We start from the raw sequence: 25,073 nt of genomic DNA on the forward strand, positions 1-25,073 counted from the left end.
CATTAGCGAATTCACACTGGGGAGAGACCATTCACCTGCTCAGACTGTGGGAAGGCATTCACTCGGTCCTATAAACTGAAGGTCCATCAGCGAGTTCACACTGCATAGAGACCATTCACCTGCTCAGACTGTGGGAAGGGATTCACTCACTCATCCAAACTTGTGACACACTATCAAGTTCACACAGGGGAAAAGGATTAAATATCTGCACGCTGGATATTTAACCTTCACAGTTGTTGAATCCGGAGGCAAGTTCAAAGTGAGTGTTGGTGTTGAATCTGCAATTATTGCTGCACATCACACCTGGTCCTGGTCACTGGACGTGGGAGGAATTTTTTCTGCTGATGTTCACCTTTAATGGGAGAGGTTTCCCTTTAATTTCTTGCATGACTTTCTGCAGATTGAAAAAGAGGCAAGATAACTAAATTTATGTTTTACATGTTCTGCCTCCTGAAATCTCTGGGCCGAGGAAGAGTGACATTAGTGGTTCACCTCCTTATTCCCTGCTCATTTCAACTGTTATGTGTCATTTTCACTGCTGAAGAGTTGTGTCTCACACAGGTCAGTTGTTACAGGACACCGCTATCCTCTAAAGTCTGAAAGTAGAATGGAGAACCATTAGTTGGATGTTCAGTGGAACGGAATCAGAAACCAGAGACAGGTCAGCACAGGGGAGAGTATGGGGCTCTGGACAGAGATAGCAGTAGGAGCAGATGCTGATAAGCAGGATAACAGATTGGGTGCGTGGCAACGAATGGCAGAGTAGCAACATTTGAAAGCTGATTGATGAAAAAAGTATTAGGTTGACTTTGACATTTGACACACAGTGTCTGTTGACATTGAGTATATTGCTTGTGGGAGCTTGTTGTGTTAAATTGCCTACCAAGTTGTCATAAAAAAGTATTGACTGGGTGATCAACCAAACAACAGGAATTCTGCAGATGCTGGAAATTCAAGCAACACACATCAGGGTTGCTGGTGAACGCAGCAGGCCGGGCAGCGTCTCTGGGGGGAGGTGCGGTCGACGTTTCGGGCCGAGACCCTTCGTCGGGACTGGCTGAAGGAGGAGTTGGTGGGGGTTTTGGGGGTGGGAGGGGGAGGGGAGATCCGGGGTGGTTGGGGGGGGACGGGAGGGGGAGGGATGGGGCCGGGAGCTGGACGGGTGGTTGGTGGGGGGGATGTGGGAGGATCGTGGGGCGGGAGGCCCGGGGGGAGGGGCGGGGGGGCAGGAGGGCCCGGGGGATGGGCGGGGGGTGTGGTCGGAGGGACGGGGGGGGGGAAGTGAGGGAAAGAATGCGTGTGTAAAGGTAAGTGACGGATGGGGTATGGGGGGGGAGGTGGGGCATTGGCGGAGGTTGGAGGGGTCGATGTTCGTGCCATCGGGTTGGAGGCTACCCAGACGGAGTGTAGGGTGTTGTTCCTCCAGCCTGAGTGTGGCTTCGTCTTTGCAGTGGAGGGGGCTGTGGATGGACGTGTCGGAGTGGGAATGGGTTGTGGAGTTGGGGTGTGTGGCCACTGGGAGATCCTGCTTTCTCTGGCGGACAGAGCATAGGTGTTCGGCAAAGCGGTCTCCCAGTCTGCGTCGGGTCTCGCCAATATATAGAACGACGCAGACTGGGAGACCACTTTGCTGAACATCTACGCTCTGTCCGCCAGAGAAAGCAGGATCTCCCAGTGGCCACACATTTTAATTCCACATCCCATTCCCATTCTGACATGTCTATCCACGGCCTCCTCTACTGTAAAGATGAAGCCACACTCAGGTTGGAGGAACAACACCTTATATTCCGTCTGGGTAGCCTCCAACCTGATGGCATGAACATCGACTTCTCTAACTTCCGCTAGGCCCCTCCTCCCCCTCGTACCCCATCTGTTACTCATTTTTATGCACACATTCTTTCTCTCACTCTCCTTTTTCTCCCTCTGTCCCTCTGAGTATACCTCTTGCCCATCCTCTGGGTCCCCACCCCCTGTCTTTCTTCCTGGACCTCCTGTCCCATGATCCTCTCGTATCCCCTTTTGCCTATCACCTGTCCAGCTCTTGGCTCCATCCCTCCCCCTCCTGTCTCCTCCTGTCATTTTGGATCTCCCCCTCCCCCTCCCCCTCCCCCTCCAACTTTCAAATCCCTTACTCACTCTTCCTTCAGTTAGTCCTGACGAAGGGTCTCGGCCTGAAACGTCGACTGCACCTCTTCCTACAGATGCTGCCTGGCCTGCTGCGTTCACCAGCAACTTTGATGTGTGTTGCTTGAATTTCCAGCATCTGCAGAATTCCTGTTGTTTGCCTTGAAATTATAAGGAGGGTAATACAGCTCTGCATTCCATTCCCATTCCAAACCTCTCATTCATTTTCAGCTTTAGGCACAGTTTGATGTGTCTTTCCACCAGTTATCATGCTCAGTTGAATTGCCTTCACTTACCCGGTTCAATTCATATCCTCCACCTCTCTTAAGGTTGTGACATTCCTTTTGGTGTTCCCCAATGAATGATCAGTATGTCCCCCTGGTTCTCATTTGCTTGGTGACCTTCACAACTTCATCCAAAACTACTGCTACTTTTCCTATACACCTGCAAAAGGCATTTGATAAGGTGCCACACGAGGCTGCTTAACAAGATGAAATCCTGTGGTGTTACAGGAACGACACTGGCATGGATAGGGGAATGGCTGACAGGCAGGAGACAGCGAGTGGGAATAAAGGGGGCCTTTTCTGGTTGGCTGCCGGTGACTAGTGGTGTCCCTCAGGGGTCAGTATTGGGACTGCTACTTTTCACGTTATTTGTCAATGATTTGGATAATGGATTGATGGCTTGTGGCAGAGTTTGCAGATAATAACGAAGATAGGTGGAGGGGTAGGTAGTGCTGAGGAAGCAATGTGATTGCAGCAGGACCTGGACAAATTGGAAGAATGGGCAAAAAAGTGGTAGATGGAATACAATATTTGGAAACATTCAATAATGCATTTTGGTAAAAGGAACAATAGTGCACTCTGTTATCTAAATGGGGAGAAATTTCAAACATCAGTTTTGCAAAGAGACTTAGGAGTCTTTATGCAACACTCCCAGAAGATTAATTTACAGGTTGAGTCTGTGGTAAAGAAGAGAAATGCAATGTTGGCATTTATTTCAAGGGGAATAGAATATAAAAGCAAGGAGATAATGCTGAAGCTTTATAAGACACTAGTCAGGCCTCATTTGGAGTATTGTCAAGAGTTTTGGGCCCCATAACTCAGAAAGGATATGTTGTCATTGGAGAGAGTCCAGAGGAGGTTCACAAGGATGATTCCGGGAATGAAGGGGTTAACATATGAGGAATGTTTGGCAGCTTTGGGCCTGTACTCACTGGAATTTAGAAGAATGTGGGTGGAATCTCATTGAAACCTCCTGAATGTTGAAAGGACTAGATAGGGTGGATATGAAGAGAATGTTCTCTATGGTGGGGGTATCCAGAACTAGAGGGCACTGCCTGAAAATTGAGGGATGACATTTAGAATAGAGGTAAGGAGGGCTTTTTTTAGCCAGAGACGAGTGACTCTGTGGAATGCTCTGCCACAGACTGCGGTGGAGGCCAAGTCCCTGGGTATATTTAAAGTGAAGGTTGATAGTTTCCTGATCGGTCAGGGCATCAAAGGATATGGTGAGAGGGCAGGAGTATGGGGTTGAGTGGGATCTGGGATCAGCCATGATGGCATGACGGAGCAGACACGATGGGCTGCATAGCCTAATTCTGCTCCTATGTCTTATGGTCCAAATTTGGTGGTTGTGGGTGCTTTGGACTCTGGCAATGACTGTCGAAGGATGGAAGGAGGGCCGTGTGGGTGGTATTGGGGGAGGGGTCACTAGTAGTCTACAGTGATGGATGGTCTGGGGATTTGAGCCTTGGGCATGGACCTGGAAGCGGTGGGAGATGGGAGAAGTGGGAATTGTGAGGTTGAGGGTCAGGAGATCAGAATTCACGTCAGGGCATGAGCAACTTGGGCTCAGAAATACCCAATCAAATGTCTGGAGTGAAACAAAATGCTCTCGAAATGGTGACTGTGTGTTTTACTCTGGAAGGAAACATCTCTATTCAACTGCACAGCACTGAGGAGGACATCTCCCCCTCTATTTCTGTCACCCGGCTACACTAGGGACAGCACGCGGTGGTCACCTAACCTACCTGCCAGCATATTTTCAGCCTGTGAGCGAAAGCCAGAGCATCTGGCAGAAGACACATGCATTCACAAAGAGAAATCACACATGTTCAGGATTGGACCCAGTTTTCTGGAGCTCTGAGGCAACATTGCTAACACTACCTCTTTGCCCATTCACTTAGTCAATTGGTACCTGCGTAACTGAGAGGCACAGATTAGGGTGAATGCACTTAGTCTTTTTCACAGGGCTAGGGGAGTCAAGAACCAGGAGGATGTAGGTTTAGGGTGAGATGGGAGAGAATTAACAGGAATGAGGAGCTTTTTTTTACAGAGGTGTTGGCACATCTATGGAATGAGCTGCCAGTTGCAGGCCACAATAAGTTTTAAAAAGTTAGGTAGATAGGGAAGGTTTAGAAGGTTATGCACTAAAGAGATTGGCTTGGATGAGCACCTTGGTTGGTATGGACCAGTCGGACTGTAAGAGCATCTTTCATTACTTGCATGTCTCTATAAGTGTTGTACTGTAACTCCATCTACACTGCCTGAATGCTGCCTACCTTTGCTTCATTTGTCAAACTTAATGTGGCTTTCCTTCTGAGGGGGGGGGGGGCTTGATAAATACATTACTGAGGCAACTCTCCCTCTTCATACTCCGCCATTTTGTCTGTTGTCCTCACCGTTTTCTGCTGCACAACCATTTCCTGACTAGGTCAATAATTTACTCTTACAACCTGTTCAAAGTTTTTTTAAAAAATCGAATCAGAAAACTTATGTCAAAACCCAAACAATAATACTGACAGTTCCCACCTGAATCCAGACATGGAAACGGACAAATTCACATCTGTACATTGCGACACAGTCATAACGCAAAGATTTTTACTCCTTCACGTTGTGGGATGGATGTACGATTTAAATAAATAAACAAACAAACAAATAAGTAGATAGATAAATAAATAAATAGAGGAAATTCAAGATAAGTTACATTTTTGATGGGCCACAGTTGGGGAAAAATAGAATAGCTATTTGGTTACCTGATAAATATCCAGGTACTGTAACTGGGCTATTGATATGATCATTGGAAGCATGGCACATTTTCAACAAGGAAGAAGGACTTTCTGCCCATTATATTTCATTCTAGTTTTTTTTTAAAAAGCCGCCCGACCTAATTCTGCCTTCCAGCGCCAGCCCTGCAGCTGACAGCAAGCTCTTCAGTTGCACATCCACGTACTTTTTAAACATGGTACGGGGTTCTTCCTTTATCACTCCTTCAAATAGCAAGTTTCAGACTTCTACCAGTTCTTGTTGAACCTTGCTGCCAATTTGCTTGTAGATTTTTAGCTTATATCCTCTCTGCCGAGATAAATTGGTTATTCTTATTTATTCCATGCAAGCCCCTCTATAATTCTCAATTAAATCTTCCCTCAGCTACCTCAGTTTCAAACAACCCGTGCCTATCAGATACATAAACAGCTAGAGGAACTCGGTGGGTCAGACAAGGAAAATGGATAGTCAACATTTGGGATCTTGCCTATCGAATCTTCCTTTAGAGCCAACACCGCGTAAATACCCCCCTCCCGGGCAATATAATGTCAAATGCCTCTGGGAATTCATTTTTAAAAACAAGCCATAAACTTTGTTTCAGGGATATCATGTAAAATTCAAAGCTGACCATCAGCAGTTCCGAGCCTTTACAAAGTCATGTTTACTACCCTCTCTGATGATCATCTTTGTAAATTATCTTTAGGAGAATGGCCCTCTCTGTTCAAATGAGCCCCCAGGGAGGTTCATTGCCTTTTTGCCAACATGAAACATGGCATCAAATCCAATCGGAAATGACGTTTTAAAGCTGCGACGCCCGCACTCGCTGGCGCAAGTATGGCCACCCCCAGGCTGGAGAAGAATTTTTTGCGGCTGCTGGTGAGATGCGAGTCGATGGCGGCGGAGAAGAGGGACGAGAAAGACTGGCGCTTCGAGAAGGTACGGAGGGGGAAGAGGGAGAGGGAGTGTGGCCTATTAATTACAAAGCGTGGTCTTTGTAAGGTCACGTCACCGGGTCCCCAGATCCCCAGGAGCTGCTCCTGAGCCACTCTCAGTTTAATCCAGAAATAGCCGCCGACGTTTCTTACTGTAGCTAACACTCCAACACCGAGTGCGTATCGCCACCCACAAACCCTTATAACCTTGGTACTGATTTCTCTTGACCTATCACTGCAGGATTTGTCTGTGTGCAGGAAAATACCATTGTGGGCGCTAGCCACCCAGCAAACTGCCTTGTGTATTTTTTTAGATTAAAGGTACTATTTAACTGGACGTGGTACTGTTTAACATTCATTTATAAGAGCTGGGGCTAACTCTTGGCCCGCCCTGTATGACAACGTTCTGAGTGCCTTCACCATGATGCATATAATGGTTTCAATAGGTAGTTTACTGCTGCCTCTCAAGGTGAAGAATAAATACTGTGCTTGTATCTTGTCTGTTAATTTTCATATTAATTAACAAAGGATAGATTTGTTCCAATTAAAATTAAATTTAAGTGTTTTATGAAAGTGAAAGAAATGTCAACCAGTATGGGTGTCAATGAGGCAGAAGTGGCGAACCTGCTCCCTCACGGCCCCGTCCCAGGTTTCATCCTGACCCCTTGTGCTGTCTGTGTGGAATTTGTGTGCGCTCCTGTATTCCAAAACTGTGGGTTGGCTGGTAAATTGACCACTGTAAATGGCTCCTTGTACCTGGGTGAAGGCAGGGTAGAAGCTGATGGGAATGCTGGGAGAATAAAATGGTCTTCATGCAGGATCATTGTTATTGGGTGGTTGCCAGGGATTCAGTGGGCCGAAGTGCCTGTTTCCCTGTTATATGACTCTATGACCAGTGCTCACCAGGGTGTCATGATGCTTACAGAATCATGAGATCGCATTCCACTAAGGGGAGAATTCATGATTCCTTCCTATCTGCTGCTCTTTGTACTCTTACCAGGATGTTGTCAACTTGTATTTCACCAATGTTCGATGGGAGAGAAAAAAAAATCAGATGAATGAAAGCCTAGATAACTGGTGGAGCACTTGGGTCTTAATCTATTCCAGGGATTCCCAATTAGGGGTCCCCCCTTGCTTAATGGTATAGCTCCATCTGGCATAACAAAGGTTGGGAACTCCTGGTCTAGTCAAGCCCTTTACTTCTTTTTGCATACAGTCTAATCAAATGGTTAAGTCTGGTTCCGGAAGAGTGCTTAGTGTTGAAGTTTTCATTCAGATGGGATCCTCAGATCTCTTGCAACCAACTAAAGAGCCACGGAGGTTTCTCAGTCCCTTGGCTACTTTCATGCCTCTTGTTGCTCTTTATGCTACTTGCTGCGTGCTAGTCAGCTGCTTATTGCTGGCCTGCCATCTTCAAAGATTATGAATGAACTGCTTTGGGACTCAACACAATACAAATCCACTTAAACCAGCCAGCACTTGCACCCTCTTCCCAGTTGCTGCCTGTGAAATGTGGCAAGGATTTCTCCCTGCATCACTTCTTCGTGACAATTATTTTGAGCAAGTTTGCTCTGTGAACGGTGAACAAATCACGGGTGTCTACATCTAGTTTAAAAAGAGTCAAACCTTTTCACAAAAGCATTTGAAATGATAGTTTTTTTTTAGTGAAGTTTCATGTTGCTATGTTACTGTTTGTAATTTTCTGTAGTATGTTGAAGCTCTTCAAGAAATGTTGACCGAATTGAAGAAGCACATGAGGTAAGGATAATCCTTTAAAGTTATTTCATTGCCGGACTTTGCAGGTACAGAAACCATTTGAAGTTCTATTACTTGTACAGAGGTGAGCAATAACTCACAAAACCAGATTATTTTGTTAAAACACTTCTGTGTTAGCTGTTCTGCAGTACTTCTTAGACGCAGAAGGCTTTGATTTTTATAGTTACTTATTTTTGAATGTCCAATCTTGACACATTGCAAATCTGGTCTCTTTTTCACCCTGGATATAATCAGTCTGCTGTAAGTGGCTGTGGCTTAACTCTGGGAGTTCCTTTCAACACCACCCCTCCTCTCTATATTTCTCTCTCCTTCACTGAAGTATTTAGTCTATATTTAACTGAGCTTTTCCCTCCCACAGTACTGGGTTCAGTGTCAGATTTTACTTAGTAGCACCTTTTGTAAAGCAGCACATTTCACTTGTCTAAACAGAAATTGTTGGCTCTAAGACTGACGATATTTCTCTGTCCCTGGCAGTAAACCTACTCCTGAAGTTCTAAATGAATATAGCCGCAAAGTGGAGTTCATGAAAGGGCTTCTGGAGGCAGAGAAACTGGTATGGATAATTCGTTTATCATTTATAATTTTAGTATATTTTCCCCTGGACTTCAATAAATTAATTTCTTATTGTTCTGTTTACTCATTGGAAAGTGACTCTCTGTGAACATGGTTTGAAAGAACAAAGACTATATTTGTTTTCTCATTATGTGCTGTGTTGTATGCCAATGATTGTTCTTGGCAAATTTTCTACAGAAGTGGTTTGCCATTGCCACCTTCTGGACAGCGTCTTTCTGAGACGGGTGAACCCACCCATTATAAAACTCCTCAGAGATCGTCTGCCTGGCATCAGTGGCTGAATAACCAGGACTTATAACCGTACGACCATCCACCCCCTGCTCCCATGGCTTCATGTGATCCTGATCGGGAGGCTAAGCAAGGGCAACCTCCTGCAGGCTAGAGGAGGGAAGGAGCACCTTATACCTCCTTTGGTAGAGATATATCTCCACCACGCCACCCAACAAGCTATATTACCATGTGTGAAAAGAATATGTCCTTCAGACTAAAGCCATTATTTCTAAGGCCTGAATGTGGGATCTCCTGATTGCTAATCAAACCTGAGAGAAGCAATGTTTATAGGTGCAGTTGGGATTGAAGTGCACAGCTTCTCAGCACTTAATCCAGTCTGTTTGCTCGCCCAGCTTTGGAAATTTATCACCATTATCTCATTGTTGCCAGGACTAAATCTAGGAAATGTAGCACTATTCCTAAATTGTCACAGGGAGTGTATCTGGAAGTTCATACCGAAAGGTCTTTAGAGCACTTTGGAAAACTGAAAAGATTCAAGAAGGTGTCTCACCAGTTTCAGTGGCAGTCAGGGATACTGTCCTTGCCTGTGGTGCCTGTATCTCAATAAATGGTTGAGTTGTTGAGACCATAGTTGGGGTCAACCATGGACATTGCATCCCCACTGTCTACATGATATGCAAGCCTGGGCAGTATGATATGGAGAGCAAGCTGTTGCCCATGCAGCAGGCTCCCCCTCTCCACACAGCTGATGAATCCAAAGGAATGGCAGAGACCGATACAGTTTGGCACCAGTGGCGTCGCAAGAGATGCCAGTCTGCGTTGAACTAACGTGGGACTGCCTTAGGGACTCCAGCTCTAGATAGCTCCTTGGGGTTTACTCCCGCAGCCTTCCTCATGAGTGGTCAGAGTTTTCCTTCTAGATGAGCTGCCAACCACGGCCGACAAGCCCATCTGCCCGAAGCTACTGGTTTTAAGGAGCCAGTAACCCACTTTGCCCCTTCTCCTGTCAGTGGAAGTGTTTCCTCTGGGCATAGTAGCCAAGCACCCATGAAAGCTAGGAGCTGAACCTGATTGTCAGAGGCTATTTGAGACACACACCACTGGGAGCATTTTATAGGTAGTGGGAGCTTATTCCTACTACCGCCCCGACTATAACAACCTTAAGAAACCTCTCAATAAATATTTAACAAAACAAAAAAATTAAACTGAGTTCTCATAGATGGAAGTTTAATATACAATGCTGGAGCACTGTTTTGAAGGGCAGCAGGGACTGACCCTGGCCAATAAGTACCCATCTCAATGTTTTCTGCTTTGTCATTGCTTCCTCCACCTCAGGTAATGTGTGTCAGATTTTATTACCCAATCTTTCCCCTTTTGGTTTCCAGCCTAACCCTTCTGAAAAGGCTCTGGCTAATCAGTTTTTAGCCCCTGGGCGGACTTCAACGACTGGTAAGGAGCGGGTGTCTGCCACCAAGACTGTCCACCTGCAGACGAAAGCCAGGTACATGGGTGAGATGAGGAGTGAGCTCCTTGGTGAGGTAAGTGCTTTGCTTTTAACTAATCAGAGTTGGACTCTAATCACAGGACCCCCGAGCTTCCCAGTTGCCCCACCCAAATAAAAGAGCAATTAAAAATATACACTTAAAATAATGATTAAATTCTAGTGTTGAAATCAAATGATAAAAGAACACCATTTTATTTAATGGCCCGTGGTTTAGCAGATTACTCCTGGACACACCCTAGACAACCTTGGAGAGTTGGCCACTCTAGGCTCATCCCTTTCCTTTAGACTGAAGCCTGGTTGTTTGGGTGTGGATCTTATTAAGATGCAAGTGTTGCCAGTTATGTCACTGAGCTCAGGGTTCTGAGTTTGGAGCAGAGGTAGAGAGCTTTTAAAATTGTTTGTCGGAGTTAATGGGGAATAAATGGAGCTTGGTTGTGTACCTGTATGGCACAGTTTTGAGGGGTTGAATTGCCTGCTTCTCTTCCAAAAGTCTGCAGAAGCAGGAAATTGAAATTTGAAAATCAAAAATCCGCAAATAATGAATATTTGAAATAAAATCAGGAAATTCTACAAACGCCCTTCTAGGCTGTCAACACCTGTGGAAAGAGGAACAGGTAACATTTCAAGTCAAATTCTCTTCAGAAATGGGAAGTGAGAAAACATTAATTTGAACTGACAGAGAGGATGAGGGAGGGATCGAAAGAATGAGGTAGCTCTGGTGGGATGACATCTAGGTTGTTGAAATTCTGCTGTTTACTGTGCCATCTGGTTGATAACAGAGAGAGAGCCAAAATCAAAGGAGAAGGTTTAATATATTGGGTAATGCTTGAGAAGAGAACAATGGCTAATATTATAGATGAATAACCTTACAGCAGAACTGGCCAATTCTGACAGGAACAAAGAAAGCATTTTCTCTGAAATTGTTGAATCTGATTTTTGTATCCTAAGTGCTACAATGTGCCTAGTTGGATGGTGAGGTGACATTCCTCAAGCTTACATTGTTCTTTGTTAGAACAATGCAAGAGGTCCTAGACCAATGGATCAAAGTAATAGTGGGATGTAGAATTAAAGTAGGAAGCAACTCGAAGATCAGGATAGGCCCTGCAGACTGAACATATGTAGGTGCATTTCTGACACACTCCATCTTGTTTTTTTTAAAGACTTAAAAAATAGATTAGCTTTATTTGTTGTATGTACATTGAAACAAACAGTGAAATGTGTTGTTTACTTCAAAGACTAACACTGACTGAACGTGTGCTGGGGCAGCCTGTAAGTGTTGCCAATGTAACATGCCCACAATTTGCATCTTTGGAAAGTGGGAGGAAAGTGAGGCACTCAGAGGAAGCCCGTGTGGTCACAGGGAGAACGTAGGAACTCGTTATAGACAGCAGTGGGAATTGAACCTCAATCGCTGGTGCTGTAAAAAGTTACGCTAGCCGCTTCGCTACCATGCCACCTATAATTCAGATCTCAGTAACAGCTTCAGCCTGCATTTCACAGCTTTTACATCAAATTGATTTCCTACCTGTCCCTAAAATGTCCTCCGTGTAAGTGAGTTCCATATCACTTTTCTCAGATGTATTTCCTTTGTTCCTTACTTCACTCCCCAACTCCTCTGCAGTTTAAAACTAACTTCCCTCTTTCCCAGATCGAATGAATGGTCATCGACCCAAAACACAAACTCAGCTTCTCTTTCCACAGATGCTGGCAGTCCTGCTGAGTACTTCCAGCACTTTGTTTTAATTACAACTGTAGGACGAATCTGTTTACTCTCTGTCTATCTTGTGTGCAACATTTTGTTTCCTGTTCCAACACCATGGCATGTTGCTACTGGTACTGATTCAATCCTTGGACAACTCCATTTCTAGTTTGAAAATCTACATGAAACTGGGAAGCTTGACATTATTTAGTTGTATATTCTGGACACAATTTCTCAAGATCACTCCCTGCACAGGTCTCTCTATCTTGCCACTGGTGTTGGGGAGCTGGAGAAGCACTGTCAGCCCACCCTCATTGAACACAGGAGACCCATACTTGTGCAGGATGGTGGGTGTCATTCGCAGTGACTAGCATACATCGTCCACTGTCCAGTTCCCCTTCACTACTTAGTTCATAAAAGTGCCTGATGCAGTTATTTTGAAGACCCCCATGTCCTGCAAGTAATGGGATGATTAGCTAACAATTCCCCCTCACCCCCACACTCACTGATTTTGTTTTTTTATTTCTGACTTGCCAACTTGACATTTAAAAAACAAAATCACTGTACTCAGTTTTAATTCTTCTCCACTTTTGCTTTACAGCCATTGCTCTCTGCTGACGGTGAGTGAACACCAATGTTAGCTGCTCTGATTTTGTTGTTGCTGTTTTTTCACAGCTGAACATTGGGGCATTGCAGGGGTTTAAACCATTTAAATTTAAAAGAAGTGAAGCAGTTTTCATAGCAGTCCAGGTTGCCCATGGGCTGTAAGGTAGTACAGCCGATTCAGATTAATTGGGACACAACAAAACCGGTACATCATGGCCCAATGAAGCTGCTGACCCAATTAACTGAGGTTTCATGGAAATGGTTAGAAACAGAAAACCTACAGCACAATACAGGCCCTTTGGCCCACAATGCCGTGCCAAACAGGTACTTATTTTAGAAATTACCTAGGTTATCCATAGCCCTCTATTTTTCTAAGCTCCATGTACCTATCCAGGAGTCTCTTAAAAGACCCTGTTGTATCCACCTCCACCTCCGTCGCCGGCAGCCCACTCCATGCACTCACCACTCTCTGTGTTTAAGAAAAAAAAAACTTGCCCCTGACATCTCCTCTGTACCTATTTCCAAGCATCTTAAAACTGTGCCCTCTTGTGTTAGCCATTTCAGTCATGGGAAAGAACCTCTGACTATCCACATGATCAATGCCTCTCATCGCGTTATACACCTCTATCAGGTCACCTCTCATCTTTCGTCGCTCCAAGGAGAAAAGGCCAAGTTCACTCAACCTATTCCTATAGGGCATGCTCCCCAATCCAGGCAACATCATGGTAAATCTCCTCTGCACCCTTTCTATAGTTTCCACCTCCTTCCTGCAGTGAGGCGACCAGAACTGAGCACAATACTCCAAGTGGGGTCTGACCAGGATCCTATATAGCTGCAACATTACCTCTGTGCTCTTAAACTCAATCCCATGGTTGATGAAGGCCAATGCATCATATGCCTTCTTAACCACACAGTCAATATGCGTAGCAACTTTGAGTGTCCTATGGACTCGGACCCAAAGATCCCTCTGATCCTCCACACTGCCAAGAGTCTTACCATTAATACTATATTCTGCCATCATATTTGACCTACCAAAATGAACCACCTCTCATTTATCTGGCTTGAACTTCATCTGTCACTTCTCAGCCCAGTTTTGCACCCTATCAATGTCCTGCTGTAACCTCTGACACCCCTCCACACTATCCACAACACCCCCAACTTTTGTGTCATCAGCAAATTTACTAACCCATCTCTCCACTTCCTCATCCAGGTCATTTATAAAAATCACAAAGAGAAGGGGTCCCAGAACAGATCCCTGAGGCACACCACTAGTCACCGACCTCCACACAGAATATGACCCGTCTACAACTGCTCTTTGCCTTTTGTGGGCAAGCCAGTTCTGGATCCACAAAGCAAGGTACCCTTGGATCCCATGCAGTCTTACTTTCTCAATAAGCCTTGCATGAGGTACCTTATCAAATGCCTTGCTGAAATCCATATGCACTACATCTACTGCTCTACCTTCATCTATGTGTTTAGTCACATCCTCAAAAAATTCAGTCAGGCTCATAAGACACGATCTGCCTTTGAGAAAGCCATGCTGACTATTCCTAATCATATTGTGCCTCTCCAAATATTTATAAATCCTGCCTCTCAGGATCTTCTCAATCAGCTTACCAACCAATGAAGTCACTGGTCTATAACCTCCTGGACTATCACTATTCCCTTTCTTGAATAAGGGAACAACATCTGCAACCCCCCCCCAATCCGCCAGAACCTCTTCCGCCCCCGTTGATGATGCAAACCTCATTGCCAGAGGCTCAGCAATCTCCTCCCTTGCCTCCCACAGTAGCCTGGGGTATAACTCATGCGGTCCCAGTGACTTATCCAACTTGATGCTTTCCAAAAGCTCCAGCACATCCCCTTTCTTAATGTCTATATGCTCAAGCTTTTCAGTCCACTGTAAGTCATCCCTACAATCACCAAGGTCCTTTTCCGTAGTGAATACTGAAGCAAAGTATTCATTAAGTACCTCTGCCCCCCCATTATCTCTAGTCATAACCCAAACATTACTGCTACAGAGAAACCATTACATTAGCAGTGAAATCTTACAGCGCGTTACAATTATATCATTATACGGTATATGTTATATAAATGTATCTAGTTAAATGACAATAAACTTCACATCACTTCACTTCAAACGTGCTAGTTAATTAGCCACCATAAGTGGCCACAGGTGTGTAGGTGAGTGCTAGGAGACTTGGAGATGAGAGGCGTTGATGGGGATGCCCTTGATAGCTGACAGAGTCAATGGGCTGAAAGGCCTCCTTTTGTCCTGAAAAGGAACTATGAGATTGATTTGTTGATTGGTTAATTTCTTTTGATATTTGGTAGGGTTCTTGTGTAAAACTACTCCCACATTTTTCTGCATGAGACATTTCTGATGTCGTAAAGGTGATAAAGATGTGAGGGAAAGGAAATCAGTTGAAACAGCATATTAATAAGAAGGCAGTGGACTCAAAAACATCTTTTTATTTGTGTTCGTTTTTAGGTTCGGGTGTCACGGAACTAAGGAAGCGAAGGTCAGTTTTATTTATGTAGGATTTGCAGTTATTCATGAGTGTGTTTTGCAGTGCTGATATTTCCTGACCTTACTACATCGATGATTCCGACTAAGACTATACAATGAAAAATGCCCTTTGGCTCCAGTCAGTGCTTTCCATGGAAGGCTTTGTATGATGACAATGTAGTTAATCTCTGTCATAAACATTCATGAATTGGGCTGATCCCACAACCATCCCTCAACCATCTGTCACCTGGTGGGACAACCTCACCGCCACAAGACTTGAATTCTCTGCTGACCACCATCCAGTCTTGTAATAAATTAGAGCTTCCCCAAAATTCATGCTGCCCAATATCCTCGCCTGTCCAAGTCTATATGAGGCAAGGATAAATTAATCTCTTATTTCCTTTGTCACTGAAGGCCATTCAGTTCCTTGTCGCTATGCTAGCTCTTCCTTAAGCGACACCTTTTTGTTTGATCATCCAAATTTCTGATCCTGTTTGTTGTTGTCTCTGGGATTGTGATGCTTTCATTAGCCACCGTGTTCACCTACAAGTCTGTTGGTGGCTGCACCTCAGAGTACTGAATAGTCTCTGAAGCACTTTGGAATTTCCCGAGCTTGTGAAGAGAGTACAGTAGCCGTGGTCACGTTGTTACAGCTGAGCTGGCTAAATATCTACTCTGGTGTATGTGCAGATGTACTTTTTCCCCTCTTTACTGGTTTTGCCTCCTCGTCTCTCCTGCTGGCAGTGGAATGGGAGATGAGAAACAGTCGGCCTCTGAGATGGATACCCTCCTCCACCACCACCACAACGTGCAGGAGCGCCTAGCGGAGGAGATGCTGAACCTGGCCCGGAACCTGAAGAACAACACACTGGCGGCGCAGAACGTCATCAAGAAGGACAACCAGGTAAGGGCTGTGCCCGGGAGTCGCCCTGGTGCTGGCCAAGAAGAGCCCGACACAATACCCTGTTGATCTCCCCCAATTCTGAATTAGCTCATCTCTTTGGGAGAACTGAAGGAATCCTTGATGGATGGGGGAAGAAGGAATGGGGGTGAGGAGAGGCTGACATGGAGTATAAATTTCACATGGATCAATTAGGTAGAATGTGTCCTTTAGCTGCAGTCTCACCTTGTTGAGGGTAAATGTTGGCAGAAGAGAGGCAACCTGGGGTCTGATTCTCTCACTGGCAATGGACACTTGGTAGGACCTGGAATATCTAACCCCTGCCTGTTTCTGTGTACAAGTTGTGCACAAAATTAATTTTCATGTTTTAAAACCTTGCACCGTGGTGATGTTGGACCAGACACTTCCATCAGTCTGGCTGCTGTTTTCTCTACAAAGCTTGAACATGTGACATCACTGATGTTATGTGTGTGAGGTACTTGTCTCTACCTCCCCAAACAGCAATTAGACCATTTGATGTGTGACCTACAACTTCCATTTTTATTCTACTAGAACAAGAAGCAAGCCCTACAGCAAGTTTGCCAGGAGATGTGGCTTAAAGTTCCCCAGTGAGATAACTCTGCCAGACTGAGCTCGCACCGCTCTGCTCGAGTGAGATGCCCTTGCTGAGTCTCGAAGCTCATTAAAACCATCCACAGTAATTATCGAAGAGCACTCTAAGGTAACGAGCTCGTGCCCAAAGGGTGCGAAGCTGCCCCTGACTTCAGCGAAGAGGGTCACGATGAGGTGGGTGTGTGACAACACACGTTTGGGATGCGGCCCCACCCTATGCAGTTTTCCTCTACCTGTTCTAGCTGCCATGGCAACTAAGGTTCTCCAGGTGGTAACGGTGTGACAGCTGTAATTTCGGCAGATGAACTGCACTGGTTGCTCTCTTCCAGCGGGCAGGGTGGGAGGGATAATGCCTCTCCTGGAGGTAAGTTTCTGTAAATTCTAAGTTATTTTAACTGGGAGCCTTGACCTACGTGCAGAATCAGATTCGGATTTATTGATCATGTGTACATGGTCAGTGTCGTGCCTTGTTTGTGTTAACAACCGTCAATCCTAGGGACGTGCTGGGGCGGGCTCCAAGTATCACCACACATTCAGGTACCAACATAAGATGCCTACAGTGCTCAGCAGAACAACAGAGAACACACTTAAACAGAAGATACCAAGCAACTGAACAACAGAGCAAACCAAGCCCCTATCCTCCCTCCACCACCTCCCCACCCACCCCATGTAATGCACCAACTAAGGATGAGGTACAATCTCTAGGCACGAGTTAGTGTTATGTTCACCAGTGAGGTGCTCGTTGCCATTCGCACTGGAGCACTTGGGCGCTTCTCACCAGAACGCGTCAACATCCATTGCGTCCGAACATGTGAGTGGGATGAGGGAGAGGAAAGCCCAACTCTGGTCGTTGTAACAAGAGCAAGGTCACTGGAGCATTGCGGCTGGTAGATGTGAAGTTGTCTTTTATTCTGGACACACACAAATTGACAGCCTTTGGTGTCGCGGGTGAGAGAGAGACAGACAGATTTCCCTGATCCAACATTACAGCACATTTTTAGATATTAAAGAACATAGGTAGCAGGACAATTTCTATAGTTACAGGTCATCATAATGCTTCTTTTGAGTTGCATGTAGTTTTCAAATACTTGGATCTTCCCACCAACACACCCAAAGTGAGTGTTACTGTGGGGTCTCAGTCATATTCATGTAATGGGACGTTGATTGCATTCACACCTGTACAGAAATCTCAGGCAAATGTATCCTGGTCTACAATTTACTCTTAAGTTCTTTCGCCTGAGTCCTATTCATGCAATGGGCTGCTGATTTCATTCATGCATATGCAGACATATACCAGTTAAGTGGATGTTTACTGGTCCACAATTTACACCTCTGAGCTGCATTTTGAATTCAATCTACAATCCGGGTCTGAAAATTGATTGCTGAAGTTAATATTTAGATAGATAGATAGATATACTTTACTGATCCCGAGGGAAATTGGGTTTCAATACAGCCACACCAACCAAGAATAGACATAAATCTAGCAATACGAAAACCACAAACAATCAAACAACAAAATGCAAACTATGCCAGATGGAAAATAAGTCCAGGACCAGTCTATTGGCTCAGGGTGTCTGACCCTCCACGGGAGGAGCTGCAAGTTCGATGGCCACAGGCAGGAACGACCTCCCGTGACACCCAGTGTTGTATCTCGGTGGAATATGGCCGAAGTCCAACAGTAAACTTCGGCCATATTCCACTGAGATACGGCTGTAACAGACTAGATTTGCTAGATACCCTAACTTCAGAAAATGCCCTAACAGTGTGATATACCTGTCCATCATATATTCTGCTACAGTTTGTAGAAAGCGTCATCTATTTACAAATGTTTGTAGATGTTTTCAAACCGGTTGTGCAGTGAAGATGTGATATTGGAGGGGATTCACAAATTAAGCCCAATGTGGGAAATGCAGAATGTGGTTACTTGAAAGAATTGTTCAGATTTTTAACTCTGATTTAATTGAAATGGATTGCATTTAATCATGTCAAGAAGTGCATTAAGTGCCGAAGAAATAGGAGCTGGAGGAAACAATATGACCCCTTGACCATGCTCCACCATTGAACTCCTTTGCCCTGTCACTGAAATCCTTTACTGTCCAAGCAACCTCATTCTTTAATGCACTCAGCATTGAGTAGCTGTAGCCCTCTGGGCTAGAGAATGCTACAGATCCCCAATCCCACTATGAAAAACATGATAACATCTCAATCCTAAATGGCCAGCCTTCCTGTGAGCATAACATCAACTCACACCTAGAAGTTGGATCTCATCTGTATTTGGTGCATTTTACAGGGTGCTGCATGCAGCTCAGATTAAAGATTAAAGTCTGTCCCAAGCCTTGTGGCCCATCAGGCCGGTGCTTATGCCAGTTTCCATGTCGTGAAGCGACTGAGAGTACGAGACTCCCCCCCAGATAGGACGCGAGGTTAACCCCCAGCATTTTTGCCAGTACCCATTCTCAGCTGGGTAGACTGGAGCATTGTGTGGTCAAGGACACACACACGCTGCCTCGGCCGAGGCTCGAACCCACGACCTTCAGATCGCTAGTCCAAAGCCCTAACCACTTGGCCACGTGCCACACACACACACAGCTCGGAGCTCCCCATCAATGTAAAACAGGAAAGACATTTCCCCTGCCACACCTTCCAGCCAGGGAAAACAGTCTCGTGGCTTCTGGCCAGGATAGGGAGAGGAAGCAGTTTTGACAATCAAGATTCACTTGTGAGCGTGTTTGCCTGCAGACGCTGACTCTGTCCTTGCGGATGGCGGATCAGAACTTCGAGAAGCTGAAGGTGGAATCAGAGCGGCTGGAGCAACACGCAAAGAAATCTGTCAACTGGCTGCTGTGGCTGATGCTGGTCGTAGTATGTTTCATCTTCATCAGTATGATCCTTTTCATTCGCATCTTCCCCAAGCTGAGGTGATCAGAGTGTTGCCGGTTCTCCTCTGGGCCATAGACCATGGTGGGGGCTGGAGTCAAACTGGAATCCTCCCTCCTTCTGGACACACAAAGACTTGCTCATTTTACTGAAATACTTTGCAGAATCCAAGCGCCCAGTGCAGCCTGATCTCCCCTGCTACCTTCCATTACGTGCACCAAGAGGATTTTAATCCAAGAGTAATAAATTATTGAAAGATGCTGACATGTTTGCGAGGTCCTGAACCACAAACTTGTTTCCCATGCCTTGTGTTTATGCACAAGTACTTAACCGGCACGGCCCGAGAAATCATTAGAACACTTTTTGAAACTGGAGCAGCAACTTGAGAAGCAGTGTTTTGATTTGATGATCTGTTTTATGACTTATCACTATCAGATGATGTTTATGTGATTTCCTTAACAAAATAGACACCTCGGTACCACAGAAGCCACACTGAGCGAGCTGTCAGGCAGAGTCACGTGAGAAGATTCCAGGAAATTGTAGATGGGATGAGATGGTGGGAGGAAGGGGAATGGATTGAGGAACTTCCAGAGCTTGGAGCCCATGCAACTGGAATTAATATTGCCACAGAGACGAGGTGATGTGTACAATCTCTGGATCTCTAGATGTAGGGGACTGGAAGCTTCTCTGTGGAAGAAGGGGGGTGAGGAGGTGGTCTGGAGGGTCTTCCAGCATGACACAGGATCATGTACAGGACAACCTCGGCTTTGTACTTCAGAAACCACCTAGTTCATTAACGGGGAGACCCAGGATCTGTTGCAGTTGGTGCAATTAAGTGATAGAGCAAGGTACTGTCTCCAGTGACCTGGAAAGTCATCATCTGTCATGGTCTCACAGCATGGAAACTGCCATTCAACCCATCATGTTCATACTAAGTCATGGGTACCCACCTGTATTAATCCCATCTTCCAGTATTTCTCCCATAGTTGTATATGCCTAGGTGATTTACGTGTCATCTAGACATCTCTCAAATACTGTCAACCACTCTGCTGGTGCTCTATAGACGAACAAGGACTCCCTCTGATCACATCCAAATCTCTCCCTCAGTCTTTGTCCTTTTTTATTCACCTCTGGTAAAGAGGCAATTTTCCTACAATCGGCCCTATTTTAATTTAGTGTATTGGTCCTATCTTTTTAACTTAGTGCATTGGATGTGAGGTGAATTAAGTGTTTTGGCAGTGACTTCAATAGTTACATAGCTTGAAATGCTTGGTGACCTGGCTAACAGGTGAAGTTTGGCATCTAGATGTCAATGGACAAGGGCCTGGAACCGTGAATGTTCAGAAAGAAAGTTGTGAACAGTAAAAGATCCAAAAACCAATTACTTTTGCAAACCTTGAAGTTATAAAGCACTTAGAATAAAATGAACTGTTCTCTGAATTTCCAATTTTCATTGGGTTAAACATTTTTAGTTTATGAATTCTGTCTGGATATAACTATGGTCTTTGAATATTATCATCTAATTTAAATGTTCCTCTAAATATTGCAAACCCAGTTGCTAATAACTCCATACTCACCTGATGATCAAGTTATCAATGACGTTTTACTTTGCTATGTGATGAACTGAAGCTGAGGCTGAGAGTCTGTTCCAGGCTTCGTGATTGAGGACTCACTCACATTCTAATGTGATTTGCTTACTTTCATTGTTTGCACAGTTTGTTCTTTGGGTGTTTGTTGGTCTTTTTTTTAAATAGGGTGCTTTTGGGTTTCTTGTTTTGTGGCTGCCTGTAAGTAGACGAACCTCAAGGTTCTATAATGTATACATACTTTGATAATAAGTGCACTTTGAAATTATGACGTAATGTTGATAATGTGCAAAACTGATGCGAGTGTTAGAGAACTGAATCCTCATTTGCTAATAAACTTAATTGTGCAATCTTAAGGATTGGTGAACTTGCTTTCATTTTTGTATCAAATGCTGGAACAATATGTTATAAATCGGAGATTCAGAGGCAGTTGAGATGTTACACGTGCAGTACTACAAAGATACCACTAGGTGCCAGCAAAGATGCACGCGTGACATGCAGCTCAGCAATAGAAGCAGGAGTGGGTCATTTCTCTCTTGTCCATGCTCTGCCATTCAAGAGAATCATAGCTGATCTTTGACCCTTGTTCCACTATCCTTAACATCCCCATGTAACATGATTCCCATAATATATAAGAATCCATTGAGATGTCTTGAACTGAATGTCTCTTGGATTGAGAATCCTGACGATTCACTCTCTCCAGGGTAAAGAAAAGTATTTAATCTATCTTGAATGGCTGACTCCTTATTTTGAGACTGAGTACTGGTTCTGGACACCCCAGCCATGGGAGCCATCATCCATCTTGAAATGCCAATAAGAAATTGGAGATGTTTCAATAAGACCACCTCTTGCTCTTCTCTCAGAAGAATATATATGCCAGTCTGGTTTATCTCTCCTGACGTCCCAAAATCAAACTGGCTAATCTTCACTGGACTCCCTCCATCATCTCCTTAGATAGGGAGACCAGACCCAAACACAGTATTGCACATCAGGTCCCACCAGGGGCCTCTGTAATTGGAGCAAGACAGTCCTACCCCTGAACTCAAATCTTATTGCAATAAAGGCCAAGTTATCATTTTCCCTTCCAGTTGCTTTCCATACCTGCATGTTAAATTTCAATGATTTGTGAACAAGGTCCCCCTGAGCACTAATTCCTTTAAAACTCCCACCATTTAAACAATCAATACCATCTAGTGCCACCGCCTTCTCTCAATTCCTCCATCTCCACTGCATCTGCTCTCAGGATGAGGCTTTTCATTCTAGAATGAAGGAGAATTGTGTACAATATTCCAGTTGTGGCCTAACCAGAGCTTTATAAAGTAACAAGGCTTCCTGACGTTTGAACTCAGTGCCTTGTCTAATTGAAGCAAGCCTTCCACCTTACTGAACTGTGTAGCACTTTCAAGGAGCTATGAATGTGGATCCCAAGATCTCTGTTAAGGGCCTTGCCCTTGCATTGGATTGTACAGTCTCCTTACATTTGCCCTACTTGGGTGCAACATCTCATATTTATCTGGGTTAAGCTCCATCTGCCATTTCTCAGCCCATATTCGCAACTGATCTATATTGTGCTGTATTCTTTGCAGTCTTCTTCACTGTCCGCAACTCCACCAATCTTGGTATCATCTGCAAATTTACTAATCCACCCATCTACATTTTCATCCAGGTCATTTCTATACATTACAAACAGCAGAGGTCCCAACACAGATCTCTGCGGAACTTCACGAATTACAGGCCTCCAGCTCGAATGAATCCCTTGAACCTCTACCCACTGAATCCAAACAGGCAATTTGCTGCAGATCCCATGCATCTTAATCAACTGGGTTAACCCTCCCATGAGGGACTTCATCAAACGCCTTACTAAAATCCATGTAGACAACATCCGCTACCCTACCCTCATGAATCTCTCTCATCACCTTGTCAAAAAATTCAATGATGTTGGTGAGGTACGACCTGACCTGCACAAAGCCATACTGGCTCTCCCTGATGAGGCCATGGGTTTCTAAATGCTTATATATCCTATACCTAACAATTTTCTCTAGCAATTTCCCTACAACTGATGTGAGACTCATTAGTCTATAGTTCCCAGGATTTCCCCTTGTTCTCTTCTTAAATAGAGGTACAACATTTGCCACACACCAGACCTCCAGGGCCTTGCCTGTGGCTAGAGAGGACACGAAGATTCTGGCCAAGGGCCCAGCAATCTCATCTCTTACCGAATTCGATAACTTGGGGTAATTTTCCTCCTTCCTGACCTCTAAATTCCCTAATGTATTTATACACTCAGCACTGATCTCCTGGTCCTCCATATCTTTTTCCTTGGTAAATACGGAAGCAAAGTATTCATTAGGTATCTCACTCATTCTCCACATCCAAGCAAATATTTGCCCCTTTACCCTTGAGTGGTACCACCCTCTCCCTAGTTGTCCTCTTACTCCTGATCTATGTATAGAATGCCTTGGGATTCACCTTATTTGATGTGTCAAGGACTTTTCGTGGCCTCTCCTGGCTTTCATAGTTCCATTCTTTAGTTCTTTTCTGGCTTCTTTATAACCCTCATGCGCTTCATTTGATCCGAACTTCCGAAGATTTGCAAACTTTTCCTTTTTCTTCTTGACTAAATTCATCACCTCTCTGGATTCAGGGTCTCTTACCTTTCCATCCCCGTCCTTCCTTCTAACAGGAACATACCTTTCCTGTACTCTGTACAGTTGGTCTTTAAACACCCTCCACATATCTGATGTGGACTTGCCAGAGAAAAGATGCTCACAATTAACGCTTCTTAGTTCCTGCCTAATGCCCTCGTAATTTGCCCTACTCCAATTTAAAACTCTCCCACAAGGACCATACCTATGCTTATCTAAAGCTATCCTGAAAGTTAGGAAGTTGTGGTCACTGTTCCCTAACTGTTCACCCAGTGAAAGGTCAGTCACCCAGCCAGGTTCATTGCCCAACACCAGGACTAGTATGGCCGCACCTCTCATTGGACCATCCACATATTGATTTAAGAAACCTTCCTGAACACACTTAACAAGATCTGCCCCATTTAAACCCCTTGCACTAAGAAGGTCCCAGATTACATTAGGAAGTTGAAATCCTCTGTGATAACAACCCATTATTTTTACACATTTTCTTAATCGGATTACATATCTGTTCCTCAATGATCCTGGTGGCTATTGGGGTGTCTGTGATTGTACCCTTCCTGTTCCTGAGTTTCACCCAAATGGACTCAGTGTCTGACCCTTCCATTATGTCTCCCCTGAGTGCAGCTGTGATATTGTCCCTGATTAAGAGTGCAACTCCATCCCCTCTTTTACCTACTCCTCCTCTATCTTTTCTAAAACTTCAAAAACCTGGTGCATTAATCACCCACTCCTGCCCCTTCCTGAACTAAATCTCTGTAATGGCCATGATATCATAGTTCCTTGTAGTGATCCACGCTCTAGGTTCATCATCCTTACCCATAATACTCCAAGCGTCAAAATACACACTCTTCAAACAATCCGACCCATCACACCCACTGTTTTGATTTTGCCTTTCAATACTTTCCCTGACATTGAACTTCTGGTCAGATCCTTCCCCTACTGATCTGGGGCTCTGGTTCCCAGCCCCCTGCAAAACCAGTTTAAACTTTCCGAAGTAGCATTAGCAAACCTCCCAGCCGGGATATCGGTTCCCCTCCAGTTCAGGTGTAACCCAAACCTCTTATACAGGTCACCCCTTCCTCAGAAAAGGTTCCAATGATCCAATGTAGATGACAAGAATAAGAAGTTTGTACATTCTCCCTGTGATCCCATAGGTTTCCAGTGAGTGCTCTCATTCCCTCCCACTTTCCAAAGACGTATAAGTTAGTAGGTTAATCGCTCACTGGGGCATATTTGGGCGGTGCAGACTCATTGAGCCAGTAGGACCTCAGAAGAACAGGAGTGGAGAGGGTTAGTAGCTTTAAAATCCTTGGCATCAATATATCAGAGGATCTATCCTGGGACCAGGGCATAGTGTCATCACGAAAAAGGCATGACAGTGCCTTTACTCTCTCTAAGAAGTTTGTGTAGACTTGGCATGTCACCAAAAATGTTGACAAACTTCTATAGGT

The 25,073-nt window shown here is 44.7% G+C and overlaps 1 protein-coding gene across 2 annotated transcripts; it reads left to right on the forward strand.

Moving 5' to 3' along the window:
• The first annotated feature begins 5,996 nt into the window (after positions 1-5,996).
• On the forward strand, positions 5,997-21,327 carry use1 (unconventional SNARE in the ER 1 homolog (S. cerevisiae)). 2 transcript variants are annotated; one of them, XR_011883222.1, is made up of 9 exons: positions 6,002-6,107; positions 7,812-7,861; positions 8,354-8,432; positions 10,069-10,221; positions 12,488-12,506; positions 14,984-15,014; positions 15,746-15,905; positions 16,455-16,878; positions 19,254-19,319. XR_011883222.1 is itself a non-coding variant. In XM_072244066.1 (8 exons), exons 1-8 carry the CDS (start codon positions 6,006-6,008, stop codon positions 19,434-19,436), a joined length of 777 nt encoding a protein of 258 aa, XP_072100167.1. In that variant the 5' UTR covers positions 5,997-6,005; the 3' UTR covers positions 19,437-21,327. The 2 variants fall into 2 exon arrangements, 1 of the variants encoding a protein (XP_072100167.1); XM_072244066.1 differs by lacking the exon at positions 16,455-16,878 and having other exon boundaries at positions 5,997-6,107; positions 19,254-21,327.
• Positions 21,328-25,073: the final 3,746 nt, after the last annotated feature.

The sequence above is a fragment of the Mobula birostris genome, chromosome 26, assembly GCF_030028105.1.
Source record: "Mobula birostris isolate sMobBir1 chromosome 26, sMobBir1.hap1, whole genome shotgun sequence".
NCBI classification, from domain to species: Eukaryota; Metazoa; Chordata; class Chondrichthyes; order Myliobatiformes; family Myliobatidae; genus Mobula; species Mobula birostris.

Coding starts and splice junctions, on each gene's coding strand:
- use1 (XM_072244066.1), top strand. CDS start 6,006: ATGGCCACCCCCAGGCTGGAGAAGAATTTTTTGCGGCTGCTGGTGAGA. Junction 7,862..8,353: donor GAATTGAAGAAGCACATGAG/GTAAGGATAATC, acceptor TGTCCCTGGCAG/TAAACCTACTCCTGAAGTTC. Junction 15,906..19,253: donor TCATCAAGAAGGACAACCAG/GTAAGGGCTGTG, acceptor GTTTGCCTGCAG/ACGCTGACTCTGTCCTTGCG.